The sequence below is a fragment of the Cebus imitator genome, unplaced genomic scaffold, assembly GCF_001604975.1.
Source record: "Cebus imitator isolate Cc_AM_T3 unplaced genomic scaffold, Cebus_imitator-1.0 Scaffold1, whole genome shotgun sequence".
Classification (NCBI taxonomy): domain Eukaryota; kingdom Metazoa; phylum Chordata; class Mammalia; order Primates; family Cebidae; genus Cebus; species Cebus imitator.
The window spans coordinates 7,080,532-7,101,601 of NW_016107316.1; the positions used below are offsets into that span (position 1 = coordinate 7,080,532).

The following is a 21,070-nucleotide window of genomic DNA, read 5'->3' on the forward strand; positions in this document are numbered from 1 at the left end:
GCACTGTTTACAATAGCAAAGACCTGGAACCAACCCAAATGCCCATCAATGATAGACTGGACAGGGAAAATGTGGCACATATACACCATGGAATATTATGCAGCCATAAAAAACGATGAGTTTGGGTCCTTTGTAGGGACATGGATGAACCTGGAAACCATCATTCTCAGCAAACTGACAGAAGAGCAGAAGATCAAACACCACATGTTCTCACTCATAGGAGCGTGTTGAACAATGAGAACACATGGACACAGGGAGGGGAGCACTACACACTGGGGTCAGTTGGGGGGAAACAGGGGAGGGACGGCGGGGGGTGGGGAGCTGGGGAGAGATAGCAAGGGGAGAAATGCCAGATGTAGGTGATGGGGAGGAAGGCAGCAAATCACACTGCCACATGTGTACCTATGCAACAATTTTGCATGTTCTTCACATGTACCCCAAAACCTAAAATGCAATAAAATAAATGGGGAAAAAAATTCAAAAAAAACAATCCATATTTACATAGGTATTATTCAGAATGCCACTGAACTTCTCAAGGATAGTGGAAAGAAAAGAGTAATACCTTGAAAATTCACAAGATAAGGATTCCATGATTCCATATAAAATTAAACCTTCTACCAAGTGTTTAAGTGTGCAATTATGGTAATTTCCTAATATTTGACAGTTTTTTTTTGAAAAAAATACCTCTCAGGCAATCTTTGAGAGGAAGCTATTTCACAGTATTATCCATCAAAATGAGGAAAAAATGAAGAAAGAAGATAGGAAAACCAAGAAATGCAGTATATCACACAAGAGAGAGGCAAACAAAGTCCCAGGATAATAGCTATCCTAGAAGAAAAAACTATCAGTGAAAGTATTTCCTTTTTGAAGACAGGCATCCAAGGATGGGAAAAGTGGGCAGCAAACAGCTGCTTATCAGCTGATATTACTAATACCAGTCTTATAATTCCCTCACTTTAACTATGGTCATACATTATTTATGTTTAAAAATTAAAGGAAGATCATTCCCCTTTGGCCTCCTTCATTTTAGAACAGTGACTCTCCATGACCCCACATTTTGTCTTCCTAAATGACACTAACTTTTTAAAATAAAAAACCAATTGACACGTAGAACATCCCACATTCAGTGTTTGTCTTACTGCTTCCTTCATGGTGTTATTTAACCTGTCTCTTTATTCCCCATATTAACTGCAAACTAGAAGTTCAGTCTAAAGGACTGATTAGACTCAGGGTAAACAATTTTAGCAAAAATATTTCTTAAGGGATGCTGTAAGCCCCGGTGCTTCATACTGCATCACATCAGGGGGCATGCATGGTCAGCCTGTCTGACTGTAAGTGATGCCACCCTTCATGACTTGGTTAAGATGATGGCAGTTAGACCTCAACTTTGAAATTAAAAAAAAAAAAAAAGTCACTGGAATAATACTTTGGTATCATGCAAATAACCTTTTCTCATTAATCTTTCACCTAATTTCAGCACCATTAATAACTGCATGAATAATTATTTCACAGTAGACTGCAAAATTGGTAATTATCATCTGCTTCATAAGAAATATAAATTTCTTTTGGTCAGATATGAGCCTGCCTCCCAAAATAAAAAGAAGAAATAGGCTGGGCATAGTGGCTCACATCTGTAATCCTAGCACTTTGGGAGGCCAAGGCGGGCAGATTGCCTGAGCTCAGGAGTTCCGAGACCAGCCTGTGCAACATGGAGAAACCCCATCTCTGTTGTCTCTACTAAAATACAAAAGAAATTAGCCAGGCATGGCAGCATGCACCTGTAGTCCCAGCTACTTGGGAGGCTGAGGCAGGAGAATCGCTTAAACCCAGGAGGCAGAGGTTGTAGTGAGCCAAGATCACCTCACCGTACTCCAGCCTGGGAGACAGAGCAAGTCTCCATCTCTACAAAAAAAAAGAAATAAAAATCTCCTTAAAGGAAAAAGGAAAAGGGAGAAAAGAGGGAGAAGAGAAAAGGAAAGCAAAGAGAAAGAGAGCACAGACAATAGGCCACCTTGTCTAAATATATGATTTTACGAAATCAGGAAACTAATGACCAAAAAAGTAAAGTGACTTGACTAAAAGTTACAAAAGCTTAGAAACAGGTCTGCCAGTATTCACAACTCTTTCATGTGTTGTTATTTACGTCTCCAGATATGAAAATTATCATATGTACTAAATTCAATAGCAGGATTAAAAGAATGATTGTCACCTGACTTCCAAAGATAACAAATTTGACCTGTATACAACTAAATAATCCAAAAGCATATTGTATACATTTCCATTTAAACATAAAAATAGTTAAATATTAGGTATAGTCACTACTTAACGGAATTACTATAGGCAACGGCCAAGAACAAACAATTCATAGAATAAACACAATTAGTCCATAAATATGAACAATGCTTCATTAAAAACACAAGTTAATTATTACCTATTCACTTTTTTAAAGTAGTTTTTGTGGAGACGGTGGCAGTATTTTTGCTTTTCAATAGAAAATTACCATGTTTGACAAAATTCAGAATTTAATTATAATTACAGTAGAACAAAATATTGAACTTCCCATCTATTAGTAGGACAAGAAAAGTTTATCCTAGGCAATAGGACTGCAGATGATTTCATTTTCTTCATTATGTTTTTTCACATAACCAAAATTCTCTAAGGTAAACATTTGGGGAACCAACATTTTTTCTTTAACTGTTAGAATAAAAAGACACAAGAAGACTGGCATACTATGGATTCTTACCCATATCCTCTTTCTGGCAGACATTCTAGTATGTCATAGCAGAGAGAGAGTTGGTCATTTCGTTCACAGTTATAGATGCAATCTAGTGCCATTGCCATCAGTTGGTCCTGATCAGGAATAATTTTTTGCTGCAGCTAGAGGAAATAAAGTATGTTGTACTAAATGTCAACAGATTTATAGTCAATTTTTCCATATCCCAGTACTACTGTCAATAGAATATTAAATAGCATAATTAATCAACTATAGAAACAAGTCTGGATTTTTCTTTATAGATTTGTGAGGTCTTTAATAATTCTAACTGAAATCACATCTTAATTACAGAATCAACTATAAAAGATAATTTGTAATCCCATAAGCTGTGTATCAGCTGAAAACACATTTTTCAATTTATGACCCAGTGAATACAGAAAGAAGAAACACTGTGAATTAAAAAGGCAGTTCATTAAGAACATTTCTAACTCTGAAGCCAAATTCTACGTGTTTCAATTATAAATTATATAAAATTCCTTAACTAATATTCAAAGACGTTACAACCTATTACTTTTCTGTAGGCATTATATATTACTCATTTAACTACAGAGTGCTGACATTCTATTCAAAAGAACTCCAATTGTAATGCAGTAATAAGCAAATCACAGAACACATTCCATATTTCTGATGCAGAAAGATGGTTACTTAGGGTCACTTTCTATACAGAACAAAGCATTTCCTAGTGCCAGCCACAGATTCACATTCTTGGAGTATTTTCCAGGATACAAAAATAACCAACTGATGTTTTGTTTTTCTCATCTATAAAGGGTTGATATACCTTTCTAAGAGGACTACTGCGAGAATTAAATAAATTAATAAATATAGAGTGTTTATATTATTGGCACCACAGCAACCAAAATGAAGGTAATTTTCATAGAGCTCTTTTCAACAACAAAACAAATCTGAGATAATTTCCATGATAATAGTCTACTGGTTTTCAATGCTTTAGTAGAAACTCATCAATAAACACAAAAGAAACAGGAAAGTGGTGGAGAGAAGCCACCAAACAAGGCTCAGTAGAAAAAAATCACATCCATGGACGTAAAAAAGAAACATTCAAGGTTACCAGGAAAACAGTTTTCCAAAGCTGCTGAATTAAAGGGTTTATACATATTTTTTCAAGGTACAGTTGGCTCTCCGTATCTGTGGGCTCCACTACCCTGCATTCAACCAACTATGGATTCAAAATATCTGGGGAAAAAGTGTCTGTAGTAAATATGCACAGACCATTTTTTCTTGTCATTATTCCCTAAATAATACAGTATAAAAACTATTTACAGAGCATTTACATTTTATGAAGTATTATAAGTAATCTAGAGACGATTCCAAGTATACAGGAGGATGTGCATAGGTTATTACAAATACTATACCATTTTGTATCAGGGACTGAGCATCTATGGATTTTGGTAGCTTAGTGGCAGAAGGGCTTAAGAAGGGTCCTAAAGTAAATCTCCCACAGATACTGAGGAATGAATGTATTCATTTAAAAAAATGTCATTTGACAAAGAGTTATCCAAGGTTGCAAAGTGACTAACTGGTAAACTAGGAACAAGTTGAGAATAATAAAAATAAGCACTGTTAAAAATTAATTAAAATAGCTAACTTCTCCTGACTTATTTTTCTTTCTTTCTTTCACAGGTACATATATATACAACACACATTTTTTTGTAGGGGAAGATACAAGGACTCACTATGATGTTCAGGGTGGTCTCAAACCCCTGGCCTCAAGTGAACCTCCTGCCTCGACTTCCCGAAGTGCTGGGATTATAGGCATGAGCCACCGCACACGGTCCTCTGATTTCTTACTGTGTGCCAGGTACCATTTCTAAGTGCTTTGTGTGCACTAATTCATAAGTCTTCATAACAATTCTATAGAATTAGTACTAGTACTATTCTCATTATACATAAAGAAAAAATGAATGCCATAAGAGGTGAAATAATTTGCCTGAACCCACAGAGCTAGTACGTGGTAAAGCCAGGATTCAAACCAGGCAATTGGCTCCAGAGCCTAAACTAAGCAACAGAGGCTCTCACAATCCTGCATTCAGGAAGAATGAAAGAAACCGAGAGAAGATATGGCAATAAAACACTCATGTATTATAAGAAAATACCCCAGGAATCTAAAAACACTGAAACCAATTTCAGTCAAGGAACAATTTGGAAAACCACTTGAAATAAAAGCCAAAGTCCTTGATGTCTTACTTGTTCTCCCTGTGTCGTCTTTCCCCCTGTGAGTTATTAAGGAACCAGTTTTCTTTTCTTTTCTTTTTTGAAACAGAGTCTTGCTGTGTTGCCCAGACTGAACTGCAGTGGTGTCATCTTGGCTCACTGCAACCTCAGCCTCTCAGGTCCAAGTGATTCTCCTGCCTCAGTCTCCCAAGTAGCTGGGATTACAGATGTGTGCCAACACACCTGGCTAATTTTTGTATTTTTAGTAGAGACAGAGTTTGGCCATGTTGGCCAGGCTGGTCTCAAACTCCTGACCTCAGGTGATTCACCTTCCTCAGACTCCCAAAGTGCTGAGATTATAGGCATGAGACACCACGCCTGGCCCTAAAGAACCGCTTTTAAGTTAAATGTCCTTGAGTCCATATTTGATCACATATGTTCAAATCTTGTGTTGAGAATTCTTTAATAGTCCTTCAATATGAAAGGTAAAGAATAAACCTTTTGCCTTCCCCCTAAGCACCTCTATGGCCTGCTCCCATGAACCACTTACCCTTCTACATACAGTTTCATTTCACTCAAATCGCTTGCATTTACCTAAACATGATATTAACCTGATTATGTCTCCTTGTTTTAGTCTACTCCTACCTGGAATGTCTTCTTAAGAAGACATGTCTTGCCATGTCTAAAACCTACCCAATAATCCAGTTTTATCTCCATTTGACTGTGACTTAAATTCAGCTTTCCAAGATGTCTATGGTCCCTAGAGTATGCTAAATAGTTGCTAGTCCAGTGAATAAGTCCCTATACTACTCTCATATATAGATACCCTTTTCTCTTCTTATGCCATTTAGCATATCTTTAAAAATATAATCTGTGGTATACATGAACCATACTGTTCAAATTTATAAGACATTTTTCAATCTTTCCCTATTAGATCCCTATAAGATCTGTAACTTCATACAGTCTAAGACACACTTTTTCTTATTTTCATCATTCCTTCCCTATTATCTCAGTTGTCACTTTTACACTGCCATTCTGTCATTTGCCCATTCTCAAGCTAGAAGAGGACAGCCCATCTAGGACTTCCTAACAAGTCAATGAAATGAATCATCCACACCATAGGCAGCAGATTATCACCCATACTGTATAGCAAGGTAAAATGCAAAAGAATAATAATTTATTTTTAAAAATCTTAAAAATACGCAGTATATACAACTAGAAAAGAACACAGATGGTAAGATAGGATACCTGGAAAATCCCAAAGAAACAACCAATCAAAGAAATCAGTGAAGTAGCAGAATACAAAATTAACATAGAAAATTGATAGCTTTTATATACACAAACAAATAGAAGAAATGAGAGTAGACAGTATAAACAGAGAAAAGTTAAAATTTAGGAATACATTTAATAAAAAAAAATGTGCGAAACATCTAAGAGGAAATTTTTTAAGCAATCCTAAAAGAGATTTAAAAGGCATCAAATAATAGAACAACATTTCCTATTACTGAATAAGATGACTGAACATTATACAAATATTGGTCTCCCTAAGTTAATGTACAAATTCAACACAATCACAATAAAATACCAATAAGTGATTTTATGAAAGTAGACAAACTGGTACTAAAGTTCAGACCAAAAAAAAAAAAAAAAAAAAAAAAAAAGAAAAAAAAAAAAAAGGAAAATCGCTTAAACATGGGAGGTAGAGGGTGCAATGAGCCAGTACTGTGCCTTTGCATTCTAACCTGGGTTTCAGAGCAAGACTCCATCTCAAAAAAAAAAAAAAAATGTACAATAACATGTAAAACAAAAAACAAAAAATGGTGAAAAAAAACCCACAGAGGACTACTACCTCCTCAGACATTAAGACATACTATAAAATCTCTACAATTAAAATCATGCAGTACTAGTGCATGGACAGATAGGCCAGTAGAATACAGAAACTCTAGAATTAAACCCACATACAGATGGAAATTTAAGTATATGACAAAGGTAGCATTTCAAATTGCTAGGGTAAAGATAAATTTTTTAATAAATGGTGCTGGAACAATTACGTAGTCATTTGGGAAAATAAAATCAGATCCATGTCTCACAACACAAAAGAATAAACTACAAATAAGCTAGGAAGACAAAAATAAAACCATAGAAGTATTAGAAGAAAAAGTGAGATAATTCTTCCTTAACTCTGAGTATGAAAAGGCTTTCCAACCATTACTCAAAATACAGAGGCAATAAAAGATCAAACAATTTGACTACACAAAAATAGAAAATTGAAAACATTGTACAATACAATAAACAAAGTCAAAAGACGCCTGACCAACTGGAAGAAATATTTACAATACATGCCACAAAGGGCTAGTTACACAAATATGTAAGAATTTCTAAAAATTAAGGTATAAAGGAAAAAAAACCCTAGTGAAGAACAGAGTAAGAACAGGAATAAATTCACAAAAAAGAGATAATGCCTATCTAACATACAGGAAAATGTTAAAACTCACTCATAATTAGAAAAGTGCAAATTGAAACAACACTGAAATGCCATTTTTCACCTGTCACACTGGCACAAATTTTAAAATATGACAACAAATTCTGTTGGCAATTTGTGGAGAAACGGGCATGCTCCTACTTGGTTGGTGGGAATGTAAATTAGAACAATCCTACTAAAGAGAATTTTGGCAATATCAAGACAACTTTTGCCTTTTTAAAGCCAGCAGTCTCCTTCCAGGAATATACCCTGAAAATACACCAATAATATAACAATACCTACGGACAAGGTTATTCATTGAAGCATTGCTTGTAATTGCAAAACTATTGGCAGTGACATGCATGCCAACACATGAAAAGCTAGTGAGACTAAATATGTATGGTTTTGTTTTTGTTTTTGTATTTTTTGAGACGTAGTCTTCATCTGTCGCCAGACTGGAGTGCAGTGGTATGATCTTGGCTCACTGCAACCTCTGCCTCCCGGGTTCAAGCAATTCTCCTGCATCAGCCTCCTAAGTAGCTGGGACTACAAGTGCACACCACCACACCCAGCTAATTTTTGTATTTTTAGTAGAGACAGAGTTTCACATTTGCCAGGATGGTCTGGATCTCTTGACCTCATGATCCACCCACCTCAGGCTCCCAAAGGGCTGAGATTACAGGCATGAGCCACTGCAACCAGGCCAATAAGTAGGTTTTCAGAATTTTATTAGATTTAGATTTAGATCCACATAAGGCTAGCCGCTGCCATTTTGAATAGCATAGTTCGAGAGGTACTTTTCAATTCCTGAGGACTATAGGCCAAGAGAAAGTGCCCAGAAAATTGCAGTCGAACGTTTAATGGGTTAAGTATGCCCTCTACAAACATATGTTGCTGGGGCAGGGTCCAGGGCCTGCCAACGAGAGGGGCCTAGTAAGCACCTGATACTTCTAATATCTTCTGGAGGACTACACCCTATGAATAAGGGAGAACTGAAAATAGGACAGTCCTTTTGAAACTTGCAATCGCTCAACCCCTGATCAGATTACAGTGACTTCACTACTCAGAGAATAAAATAGTAAAGAGAGTGGAGATTATTTGCCATGTGGGTAACTGGCAAAAGATAATGTCCATATCACAGTACTGCAAATTAAAACCACAGGAGATGCTAGTATGTACACAGCAGAATGAGTAAAATTTATAAAAGGACCCTCAATGGCAATTACACAGGTGTTCTCTTTAGAAAAATGTCTAGCCTTATACATTATTTGTATTTTTCTGTATGAATGCCATATTAGTTTTCTACCGCAGCCATAACAAATTACCAAAAACTTGGTGACTTAACACAAACTTACCTCCTACAGTTCTGTAGGTCAGAAACCAAAATAGGCCTGACGGAGCTAAAATTCAATTGTCAGCAACTGCATGTGTTCCTTCAGATGCTCTGAGAATCCACTTCCTTGTCTTTTCCAGCTTCTAGAGGGTGCCCACATTACTTGTCTCATGGCCCCTTTTTCTATCTTCAAAGACAGCATCACTCTGACAATTCTATAGCATCCTGACCACAGCCAAAAAGATCTGCTACCTTTAAGGACTCATGTGCTTAGACTAGGCTCACCTGCATAATTCAGGATAGTGTAGCCATTTAAAAGTCCTTAGTTTAATCAAACCTGCAAAGCTCTTTTGCCAGGTAAAGTGACATCTTCATAGGTTCAGGATTAGGATATGGACATTTTGGGAGATGATTATTCTACCTACCACATGTGCTATACTTCAGAATAAAAACAAAGTAATATGCATACTTGACTATTCAAAGTCTGGTTAAGATTATCCTCATCCAACACCTGAACAATTCAGATCCTTTGATCATTTTAACTCTGATACTAAAACTCCCTTCTTACTCTTGCTCACCTTGCTTTTAATACTTCCCACACTTTTTCATTATTATTAATTTATACCCTGAATACTTGTTTATATTTTCCTCCTATTTGCTGTTTCCTAAGTCTGTTTCTTTTTTCCTCACTCTTTATCATTCCCTCCTGCATCTCACTACTTTCTTTTTGGATATAATTTTCTTCATGAAATACGCCCTTGAATCATTCTTTCAGGACGGGTCTGTAAATAATAAACTCTCTCAGTTTTCATTTATCTTTAAAAAGTCTTTTTTACACTCACATGTGAATGACAGTATCTCTAAATAAAATATCCAGGGTTAGAAATGGAATATACTGTCTAGCTTAAAGGATTTGAAGGCACACTACTTAGGCTTTAATCCCTAATGCAGCAGTAAATAAGGAACATATAATGTGAGTAAGCTAATTAACTACTCTGCTTTCTCGGAATCTATAAAATGCGAACTATGATAGCTATATAATCATAAAAACTAAATGAGTCATCTGAAATGTTTAAAACATAACTACCAAAGAAAAACCATTAAGTAGCAAGGCACAGTGGCTCACCCCTGTACTCCTAGTGCTTTGGGAGGCTAAGGCGGGAGGACTGCTTGAGGCCAGGAGTTCGAGACCAGCCTGGGCAACGCAGCAAGACTACCAAACTGACAAAAAGTTTTTTTTTTTTTGTTTTTAATACTTTAAGTTCTGGGGTACATGTACAGAATGTACAGGTTTGTTACATAGGTATACACATGCCATGGTGGTTTGCTGCACCCATGAACCCGTTATCTACATTAGATATTTCTCCTGATGCTATCCCTCCCCTAGTTCACCATCCCCCGACAGGCCCCAGTGTGTGATGTTCCCCTACCTGTGTCCATGTGTTCTCACTGTTCAGCTCCCACTTATGAGTGAGAACATGCAGTGTTTGCTTTTCTGTTCTTGTGTTAGTTTGCTGAGAATGATAGTTTCCAACTTCATCCATGTCCCTGCAAATGACATGAACTCATCCTTTTTTATGGCTGCAGAGTATTCCATGGTGTATATGTGCCACATTTTCTAAAAAGCATCAAGTAAATGCTGGCTATCATTAACTATTAGGCTGACTTAAATATGAAGGTTAATTTTCCTTAACATTTAACACATATATACTATTTCATTGTCTTCTGGTATCCATTGTTCTTAAGAAGTCTGCTTTCAGATTTATGGTTTTCCTTTGACTGCAACTTGTTACTTCTAGGCCACTTTTAAGATTCTCTCTGTGCCAGTGGTATCCTTAAGTTACATTAAAGTGAATCTAACTATAGGCTGAACTGTATTTCACTTACCCTCCTCAAGATCTGAATGCACCTCATATCTTTCATTGATTTTAGGAAATTCCCACGTTGAATACTGCCTGTGTACTGTCATCTCCAGTCTATCTTCCTAGAATGCTTATTACTCTTATGTCAGAACTGCTCTTTCTATCCTCAATGTCTCTTAACCCTGCATATTTTTCATTTCTTCACCTTCATGTGTAATAATCCAGAAAATTGTTTAGATTATCTTCAAGATTTCAATTCTTTCTTAAATTGTAGCCAATATTCTTTTGAATCCATACATTTAATGTTTTGCTTTTATTACTACAGTTTCAACTCTAGAAGTTTTATGTGCTTCTTTTTCAAATCTTACTTTTCTTTTTTCACATTTTCTCCTCCCTATCTCATGTCTTCATTTCTTTCCTCATATCCTACATATTTAAAATATTCATTTTATAGCCTCCATCTAATCATCTATTACCAGAATGGAAGGGGAGCAAGGCCTGCCACTGAATTTGCTCAAAGTTTAGTTTCCTTTTGTGTTTTATAAATAGTCCTTCATTTCATCAGTTGTGTTTCTGTATTTATTTGACTAAGAACTAAATGAGATTTTGTACATCAGATTGTGTTTGAACTATAAGTCATCAAAGCTTTATCTATAAGAATCTTGTACGACCTAGATTAAAGTGAGTCCTTCAGAGAGGTTATACTTTTGCTACTACCCAGCAAACTAGGTATCACCAGCCCCTGTTCAGTTTTATCACAGGTCACAGAGGAGTAGTAACTGAAATCACAAATTCATGTCAGGTGAGCTTGTTGTTTGGCTGCTCAGAAAGAAACTCCCTGCACCCCACATTCCCCACTCCCCTCGAATCCAGAGTACATGCCCAGAGAGCCACGCCTCTGCTGCCTTCATGTGCCAATGGATAAGCAGTTTTCTACTCTACACTTTTATTGACAGTGCATCCTTTAAAGAGCCCTGGCATTATACAGAAGTCTCACTTCTTCTTTTTCTTTTATTTCCTGCATAACAAAGAGTGTTTAATTTTAAACGAATATCGGTATACCAAGTAATATATGTAGAAAGTTTGTGAATTCTATCATCTGGTAATTTTGATTAAGAGAAACTAAATGCAACCCAAATAATTCACCAGTATTCATTATTCTAACCATCAGCAAGAATAAACTACTTTAAAGGCTAGGTGCTGCTTCTCACAGGTTACAAGTAACTATTTAATACTTTTCCATAAAGCTCATGAACTTCAAGAAAGTGTTAGGGCAAAAAAAAAAAATTATTTCATCCCTTTTTTTTCTTCAAAGAAGTGGATTTTGTTTTTTTACTAGATCTAAGAAAGAAAAAGTCAACACTGATATATGTGTACATGAGCTAAAAGGCATAGGAAAACAGACTACATATGCTCATTAAATTTCTAAGAAATATGAGGGGAAAAGATAAAATCTTTGGGTAAGTTTTAAGTCTGTCCAAAGAAGCTAGATTTGCTACTCTCAAAAAATTAAAAGACCTACTACGATATACAGAAATGATTTAATGCCTTTTCATAGGAACATAACTTGAGCTTTGCCAAAGCTTCATAATCCATGAGGTCATCTAAAATGTCAGTCCATGGAACAGGCGCTCCTTTCTTCTGGAAGTTTCCATGGATTTCTAGCCAATATCACAAACGTTGACTAAGACGTCATCCCAGTTCCACCGGAAATAGGTCTGGAAGACAGTCATCTTCTCATGGGAGTTCCCAGTGCTACAGCTTCCTTGGCCTTGAACGCTTTCTCCCTCTGTGGGTGGTACTGTTCAATTTCAGTCTGACCTACAGCACTGGCCGGCTTCCTCCTCCTGTTCTTTTGCTTGGTACCCCTTCTCAGTGGCCTGCTTCTGAGTCTGCAGCAGCTGCTGGCCAACTGACTTGGCCATGGCTGTGGTGACTCTGAAGCCGAGGTAAGCACCCTAAATCGGCTCCAGGGTCTGCTGACCAGGTCACTCATGACCTACCAGAAGTCTGACTTTTAACTCAGAATTTTAAAGACTCCACCTTCTATCTCAAGACAGGTATTAAAATTCACTCCTCTGCAGGTTTTCACAACCACGGTCCCCAACCCAAGGAGCCACTCCCTCCTTCTCATGAGTCTTTCTCTGACTTCCACCTTTCTCTTCACTTTTAGATGGTAGAAATTTCCCCTCCAAAAGTTCAGCTATGCAGGTAAATAGATTTTTTTAAATTAATATTTTAATGAGTACTTCTAAATATTTTAGTGGTAAGATTTTTAGAATTTCTAGTCAATGACACTGCCAGCTACAAAAATTTATATTCATGTTTTTTGAGTTTTCTAAATATTCGACAGTAAGCATTCAATTAGAAAAGGTCATTTTAGAACTAAAATTGCTCGCTGACATATGTAATCAGCAATGAACTAAAAAGACGGCACCTAATAAAGCTATGATAGCTAGCAGACTCTGAACTCCTATTTGTTAAAAGAAGAGTGGGCATTTAAAGCAGTTCTTCCCAGTTTTCCGTCAAAATCACTGAATAAATTGTCAAACGCATACTCTAGGATGCTTCCACTAAATTCTAATTCATTATATCTGGATTGAACATAGAAAACTAAGAAAAAATGCACATGTTTCTGAGGCACAGATATACTCAAAAATTACTAGTTTAGAAGTCGGAGAACAATGACAAGGCGTAAGATTTTGTTTCCCGGTTACCCCTAGGGAGGACCAGCCCATGTTTCTTCCCAAGTTTCACTTTCCAAGGAGGAATCCAAGCTAAGAGTAACGGCTTAAAATCAGAAATGAGCACTTTCAGATACTTTTAAAAAGAGGAAGTTTTGAAGCACATGAGATGGTTTCAAAGACAAATTTGGCAGGTAAGTGTAGTGGTAGCACTGGGATAAACTTCAAGATCCATTTCTTTATCATTATGACTCTGGTCAGCTTCATTATCATTCCCAAGTATTCACTCCTCTCTTCCTTTGAGAGGATTATTCTTCCCTGCCCCATTAACATCAAGCTTGCCCACAAGACTTTCTTCGACCTGTGAAATGTAATGAAGTAACCCAAGCCACTTTTAAAGTTGTGACAGCCACTGTGTGGTTCTACTTTGTTCTTTTTCCTGTGCCACAAGACAGAAAAGAAGACTGTTCTTTCTGCCTGAGTCCCCAAATGAATAAGACATGGGACACAGTGGAGGCCAACCACAGCTGACATGACACTTGTGAGAAATAAATATTTGCAGTCATAAGCTACTAAGATATTTAGTCTACCCTGTCTGACACAGAAATAACTGCACCTATTACATTACTAAAAGTACTTTGTGTGTGATTCCTGGCAGCTCTGGGGTGCATTCTTTTTGTAAATAATCAAGTAAAATACAAACAAGGCTCCCAGCACAATTTTAATAAAGCAAACAAATGTAATCTAGTGATATAAAGCATCATAATAAAATCCAGTGTGAAATTTATGAGACTGAAAATAGAGGACACTGTGTCAAACAAACCCTGGCAAATGAAGCTGGGGAGAGCCATGAAGGGAGGCCTCTTACACACGATTTGTGTAACAGGAACTACCACAAAAAAGTTTTCCAAACTACAGTTGACTACATGAATCATACAGGGACACCTAATTACTTCCACATGAACACCTGCCTATCTCGAAAACTCTCTCAAATCCAATCCAAAACTACATGAGCCTAACCATGACTCCAAGATTACAAAGCCCTATCTTACCACAACTGACGCTTGCCAATCAGCATTCACTAGCTCTTGTAAGACACTGCCAGCACCAATCAGATTTCTTCTCAAAGCAACTTGCATAACCTCCTCTTTCTCCAGTAAACCCTAACTTATTCCTTTGTTCTACAGACATATTGGAAGCCACTCTGGTGTGTATGTGTGTCTCGAATTGCAGTCCTACTTCTCAAATCCTGTTTCCAAATAAAGTATTTTCACTTAGAGATTTGTCTTGCTATATTTTAATATTGACACTAGTTTTAATCGTTCATTTATTTATTCAGTTGCCCTGCCAAAATTTGCTGACATTTTCTCTCTACTAGACACCATGCAATTCCCTGGTAATAAGGAAACAAATAAGATCTAGAAGATATATACAGAGAGCAAAGGGAGAGAGAGGCAAACGTGTAAACAAACAAATACAGCATAGTATGATAAGAGCTATAATAGAGATGGAGTGTGAAGACAGAGAAATCACAGAATGTTTCATAGCAGAGAGAATCTCAGCAGGACCTTGAAGGATAGGCAGGTATTTGTTAAGTGAAGGAAAGGGGATCACTATTCCAAACAAAGGAAATAGTCCATAACACACAGACAGTCATGAGTGAACCAGCCAGGGGAAGAGTTAAGAAGTTCCATGTGGCCGGGCACAGTGGCTCATGCCTGTAATCCCAGCACTTTGTGAGGCCAAAGCGAGCAGATCACGAGGTCAGGATTTCAAGACCAGCCTGACCAACATGGTAAAACCCCACCTCTACTAAAGGTACAAGAATTAGCCAGGTGTGGTGAGGTACACCTGTAATCCCAGTTACTCAGGAGGCTGAGGCAAGAGAATCACTTGAACCTGGGAGGCGGAGCTTGCAGTGAGCTGAGATCACACCACTGCACTCAAGCCTGGGTGACAGAGGGAGACTCCGTCTCAAAAAAAAAAAGGTAAAAAGAAAAAAAAAAGTTCTATGTGAATATCCTAGTGCATGTATGGAGGGAAATAAAGCTAAAGAGCTAGACAGGAAGCAGAAAGCAAAGAACCTTCCAAGCCACTCTAGAGAGCCCAACATTTACCCGTCAGCAATGATCAGACACTGAAAACTTTCCACAGATCATGACATGATCACATGTACGTTGCAGGAGGACAACACTGAGAGAAACATAGAAGCTGGATTGGAAAGGGAGAGCCCAACAACATCACTGTTCTCTGCTTTGATATTCACATATTTCAACAAAGGCAAATGGCTCTATGTTTTATTCAAAAGGCACATGCTAAATTGCCAAGGAAAAACAACAGAAAGCTGACTATATACAAAGGATTTAAAGAAGCATAACACACAAGATTACTGGAAAGAATTTAAAGTCACTTCTTTCTTCCTCATAAAACATTCATATTCAATCCATCTTGCTTCTCACAAAGTATTCTGCTGCCATAAGCAACCCACTCTGACCTCACCACCCCAAACTTAAAATCCGATTACTAAGAGCAAACTGCTTATGAGAAGATAGAAAATTTTAAACAGCCAATGAACAGATATATTTCTGACAGATCAGCCTTTTAGAAACCAAAACATATCTAAGATTAAGCAATGTTTTCCTTTCTATCTTGATTATACTGGTCCATGACAATGTATCTTACCAGACATTACTAATGAAGGCTGGTGCAAGGAAATAGCCTCAAGCAGAATTTATAATTGGGAGGAGCCCTAAATGGCTTCTGCTTGAACCCCAATCTTATGTTCTGAACCTCACTACAAGGTCAGCGCCTTCCATGGCTCTGCCAACTTGCTTGTGTGCCCTCCCCTCCAATGGAAAGGAAGACACTATCTCTGGAAACTGAATATCTGATCTATGACTAAATTTTTAGGTTTCTGATATTGCCAAAGTACATTGCGCTTAACAAAATGACTATACTACCAGAAAATACAAATATTTGTACCCTTTAGAAATACAAAGCTATACATATAGTAGCTGTAAGCAAATATAAGAATTATTCAGAATAATTATAAGATATTTTATGAGAACTTAAGGATTTGCATAAATACTGTGAAGGTCCTCGAGGGCAGAAACCTTCCCTTTTCCTGTTTGTGACAGGAAAAAGTGTAGTGGTTAAGGACATAGTTGTGGAATTAGAACACTATGTTTAAATCCTGGTTTCTCTACTTACCGTGTAACCCTGGGCAATTATCCTACTCACTTTATATCACAATTTTCATTTCTTATAATATTAAGATAATAAAATTATCTATGCCATAGGACTGTTACAAGGATTAAATGAGTTAATACTGGGAAAGTCATGTACAGAAGAATTCAATATATATTAAATATATATTTAATTAAATCTGCCAACTGTTAGTCTTCTTAGTATTGCCAGCTTCTCAAATACGGTAGAGAGCAAACAAACTTTGAAATGAAATCAACCAAAATAAACCTAACTTTATAAACATTCAAAAATTTGGACTATGCTGTTAAAACTTTTTAAACAATAAAATGACAATCACTTGTCTTTCTGTTTAAAAGGAAATTAACTGCAAAGCCTACTATAAAAATTGTATAAATGAAATCCAATACTCTAGGGGAAAAGGTGCACAGAATTTTAAGAAGTTAGTTTCTACTTACATCTGGTTTGGAATGCTGAAAAATCTTCAGGGGAAATTTTAAGTCCCCTTTAGCTAAAGTTACTAAATATTCTTTCAATAGCTCATTGGCCATACCAGGCGACTGTTTCTCACAACGATGAAGAAAGGGAACCATCCACTGGTAGGCACTTGTCACATATTTGTCCTCAGAACACTGAAAGTACAATCAAGCAAAACAGACAAACAAGAATGAAGTTAAACTAAATGCCTTATTATATCAGACAGCAAGTTCTAAAGCTTACAGGTCCTCAGACAGATGTTAAACAGTGCAAACCCAACACTCTGAAACACACCGTCCAGTTCACCACTCACATGTGAATTGACAGGTAGCAGGAAAATGAACCACCTATTACTCGGGCTAGTAGAGCTGACAGCAACAATATCACTGTGGCTCATCTATTCACATCGTAAGCAATGTGGGGTCCCAAGGGTCCTAAGCTCAGCTCTAGAAAACCAACAGGCTGCTACTACAACTCAGTCATGAGGTCCTCCAGGGCAAAGAGAGGGTATACCCAAAAAGAGAGAGAGAGAGGCAGACAGTATAAAAAGAGGCAAAGACAGAGTCCTTAGACCAACAAAGAGCGAACAAACAGTGGAACAAAAAAGTAGAAAGACAGAGATAGACAAATAAGCACAGGTTCTAAAACAAGGCCCACTAGAAAACAGGGCCTCATCTACAAAAGGCAAGAATCTCTCCCTTCTTTTTTCTCTTCCTCTTTGTTTTGCCCCTTTACAACCACCTTTACAAAATTCCAAATGACAGAGGTAGTTTTACCCATTATCCCTAAAATTACACAGTTGTTTCTCTTAATTACACCCCAAGAGGTACACCTAAAGCTCTTAAAAGGAGTCAATACATAACACAAATTAATTAGGTGGATTATTAGGCAAAGAAACTAATGAGATAAAGGGAAGTTAAGGACAGAGGGAGAGACATAAGGAAGATAAATATAAGACGGTGGATGATGTGGAAGGGAAGGAGAGAAAAAGAGTCCAGGGAGGAAAAAGAGCCCATCATGCAATTGTGACTCTGCCCCTTCATCTGGTCCATTTAATCTAAGCTGCCAACGAGCAAAAGACTAGAAGGAGCGCCAGCAGCTACCACCTCTGCAGCAGCATTTTCTTGCCTCTTGACTCAGTGGCTGGCGTAGAAATAAGGTCCCAACCTTGGGGATAAAGCACAGAACGATCTAAGTCTCATTGGGAAAATTCTCTTAAACACACTCACCCGGAAGTCAAGAAGTTTTCTTCATACAACCACCCAGTCCTCTTAACCAGAAACAGGATTGCTACAATGACTAGTTTAGAAATATGCCTAACTAGGAGGGGGAAAAAAGTTACACGGATGGGTCTGAGTAAAGAGCAAGCAAGATATAAACACAACCAAAATAGTTTTATGTGTGTTTAGTAAGTTATCCATAGTATTTTATTGTGGAAAAAAGTCAAGAAACTGTCTTTTCTTTATTTACTGACTCCTCAGGTCTGCAGAACATTTCATCTTTGGTTTGAGACAATATGAGTCAAAATGCATAGAAAATGCTTTAAAATGTTTAAAAAGGAAGTTAGAATCAAACCTACACTATTCATCAGTAATCTTAGTTTTTCAATGTCTTTCATCTGCTGGAGTTCTTTCAGGGTTAGAGTTAAGTCGCACCCAGCTTCATAAACCAGTGTTTCCAGAGTAACCAAATTATCACAGACACCCAGCAAACCAGGAATATTCCGCTCCATTCCAAGTCGAATAAGTGACAATGCACAGTCCACCTAAAATTGAAAAGTAACAGTAAGTTCCTATTATATATTTCTCATCTATTCTAAAGTAGAAGTCTCCAGGACAGAAACTAATCCTTACAATCATTTTTTATCAAACTACATTACCAGTAACATGCATTTTTTTATTTACTGTAAAAACATTAGAGTCCTTTATCAAATATATCAGCATCAAACTGTTTCCAAGGAATGAAACAATCGGCAAGAAATACGGAACATAAAGATAAGAGAAAGACAATCAGCCTATTATAAATTTGTAGAGCATTACAGTTTACAGTGCAGCTTTACATATTTCTCTTTTTAATTCTCACATTAACATATCAAGTAGAGAAAAAACACATGCCTACTAATGATAATGCCAAGTTAATCTTATTTTTACTATTACCACTCTGCTTCCAAATGAATGTTTGTTTTGAAAGTTTTACCTTCATATTCCTGTTTAGTATCTATCCCTTCACACTGCCTCCCATATCAAAGTCATTCAATAAATATTTGCTGAATAATTATGGTACAAACACTTTCTTAGTCTCAATTCAAATATTTAGCCTTCATCAGACAAAATCACAGAATGATATTCCTGAAGATGCTCAGGAAATAGCCATTTGACCCCTATTTCTTGGTCAAGTTTATGAACTGATATATTCTCCGACTGATGGAGAAATAATCTAAAGTAGCCTAAAGCCGTTATCTCTCACACTACTTCTTACTCTCCTATTCCTGGACAATTATTTATGAGGACCTACTATGAGCTAAGCTCCATTCACTATTTGTGTTAGGAATGCAAAACTGAGTAAGATGAAGTCTCTTCCTTCAAAGATCTCCCAGCCTTGTAGGAAAAAACAACCACAATGACTGAAGCAGAGTGTGGTGAGTGCTGTGTATGATGGGGATCCCACAGAAGAGAGCACTCAGCCAGCCTGAGAGGGTCCCAGAGGAGGGAACACTTAGCATGGACTTTAAAGAATCAAGGAGTATTCGTCAGGTGAGGAAGGAAGATTATGAGAAGGAGAGCAGCACGGAATGCAGAGATGCATAGAGCGTTGTCAAAGTACAATTACACGTGACTGGAAAGGTGTGAAGGGAAGCAATGAGAAAGATGGCTAGAGAGCGGCAGGGAAAGGCGAGTCATGAACGTTGTTTGTCAAGCCAAGGAACGTGCAGCTGATCAGGGAGGCAGAGGATTTTTGAGTGAGACATGTCATAAATAGATCTAATTTGAAAAGAACACTAAGTATTTATTGACTGATGAATGAAATGTATATGATGAACTGGAAACGGACTGAAGATAGACAAGACTGGTCAGAAGAATTACAGTTACCAGTATTAGAAGAATTATGACAGAAATATATTGATTCCCCATTCATTCACTGATCAGTTCACACATTCATTCACAGAGAGTAAATACTTCTTGCATACTTCTAATGTACTGGGCAAAAACAATAAGGAGCTAAACTATGACAGCATTCCTGAAGGTATACAGGAGAAAGAATATAACATATAATTAAGGAGAGAGAATTTCTGAAATTTGGTCAGAACACATGAGGAATGTGAGTAAAGAGGAGTCTAGAACAATTTCTCATCTAATCCACGGAAGTGTGTGTGTGTGTGTGTGTGTGTGTGTGTGTGTGTGTGTGTGTTAGAGGCAAGGTCTTGCTATATTGCCCAGGTTGGAGTGTAGTGGGCTATTAACAGGTGCAGTCATAGTACATTACATGTAGCCTTGAACTCCTGGGCTCTGGTGATCTTCCCAACTCAGCAACAGAGTAGGTGGGACTAAAGGCGTGTGCCACCATGCCTGTCTTTTAATTCTTTATTGACCGTGTTCCTTCTGAGGTGCCTAGGAGACATCTTGATACAGATGCTCAACAGTAGGTCCAAGAAGAAGAAAACAAAATCTGTGCCAAAGTACATGTTCTTGGTTGACAATGATATTTGAGAATTGTCAGCACACATATCATAGAAGTATTTGGGGAGAAGGGCCTAAATGGTTCACAATTGCACACTCACCTCTAGTAATAACATTAGCACACTGAGCAATAGCAATAGTAAAGGGACAGGCCAAAGAATATGAGCTCTAGGAGGGGACGACAATAAATGGCTAAGACAATGACAATAAACAACTTAAATAATATCACAGAAGCTGAAGAATCACAAGAAAGAAGCAGTAAATGGTGTCAAAAAACAATGATGCTAAGCAACAAATGTAGGGAATGCGACATTAAGAGGTAGACTGAGGAGGACTGTCCACCTTACTGAGTGCAGTCTCCGGGTGGTGGGAGTCGCCAGGCTCTGGGGAAATGAGGAGTGAACAAAGAGCAGAGTGGCTATTTCTGAGC

At 37.4% G+C, this 21,070-nt stretch overlaps 1 protein-coding gene across 2 annotated transcripts in view; it reads right to left on the reverse strand.

The window, feature by feature from the left end:
• Positions 1-21,070, reverse strand: part of NBAS (NBAS subunit of NRZ tethering complex) — a 381,587-nt gene that overhangs the window by 225,233 nt on the left and 135,284 nt on the right. For both annotated transcript variants that reach the window (XM_017526040.2, XM_017526057.2), the window contains 3 exons: positions 18,543-18,728; positions 16,945-17,118; positions 2,744-2,877 (listed from right to left, as the gene is read on the reverse strand). In XM_017526040.2, coding sequence (XP_017381529.1) covers positions 2,744-2,877; positions 16,945-17,118; positions 18,543-18,728 — 494 coding nt within the window. The remainder of the gene's footprint in view (positions 1-2,743; positions 2,878-16,944; positions 17,119-18,542; positions 18,729-21,070) is intronic.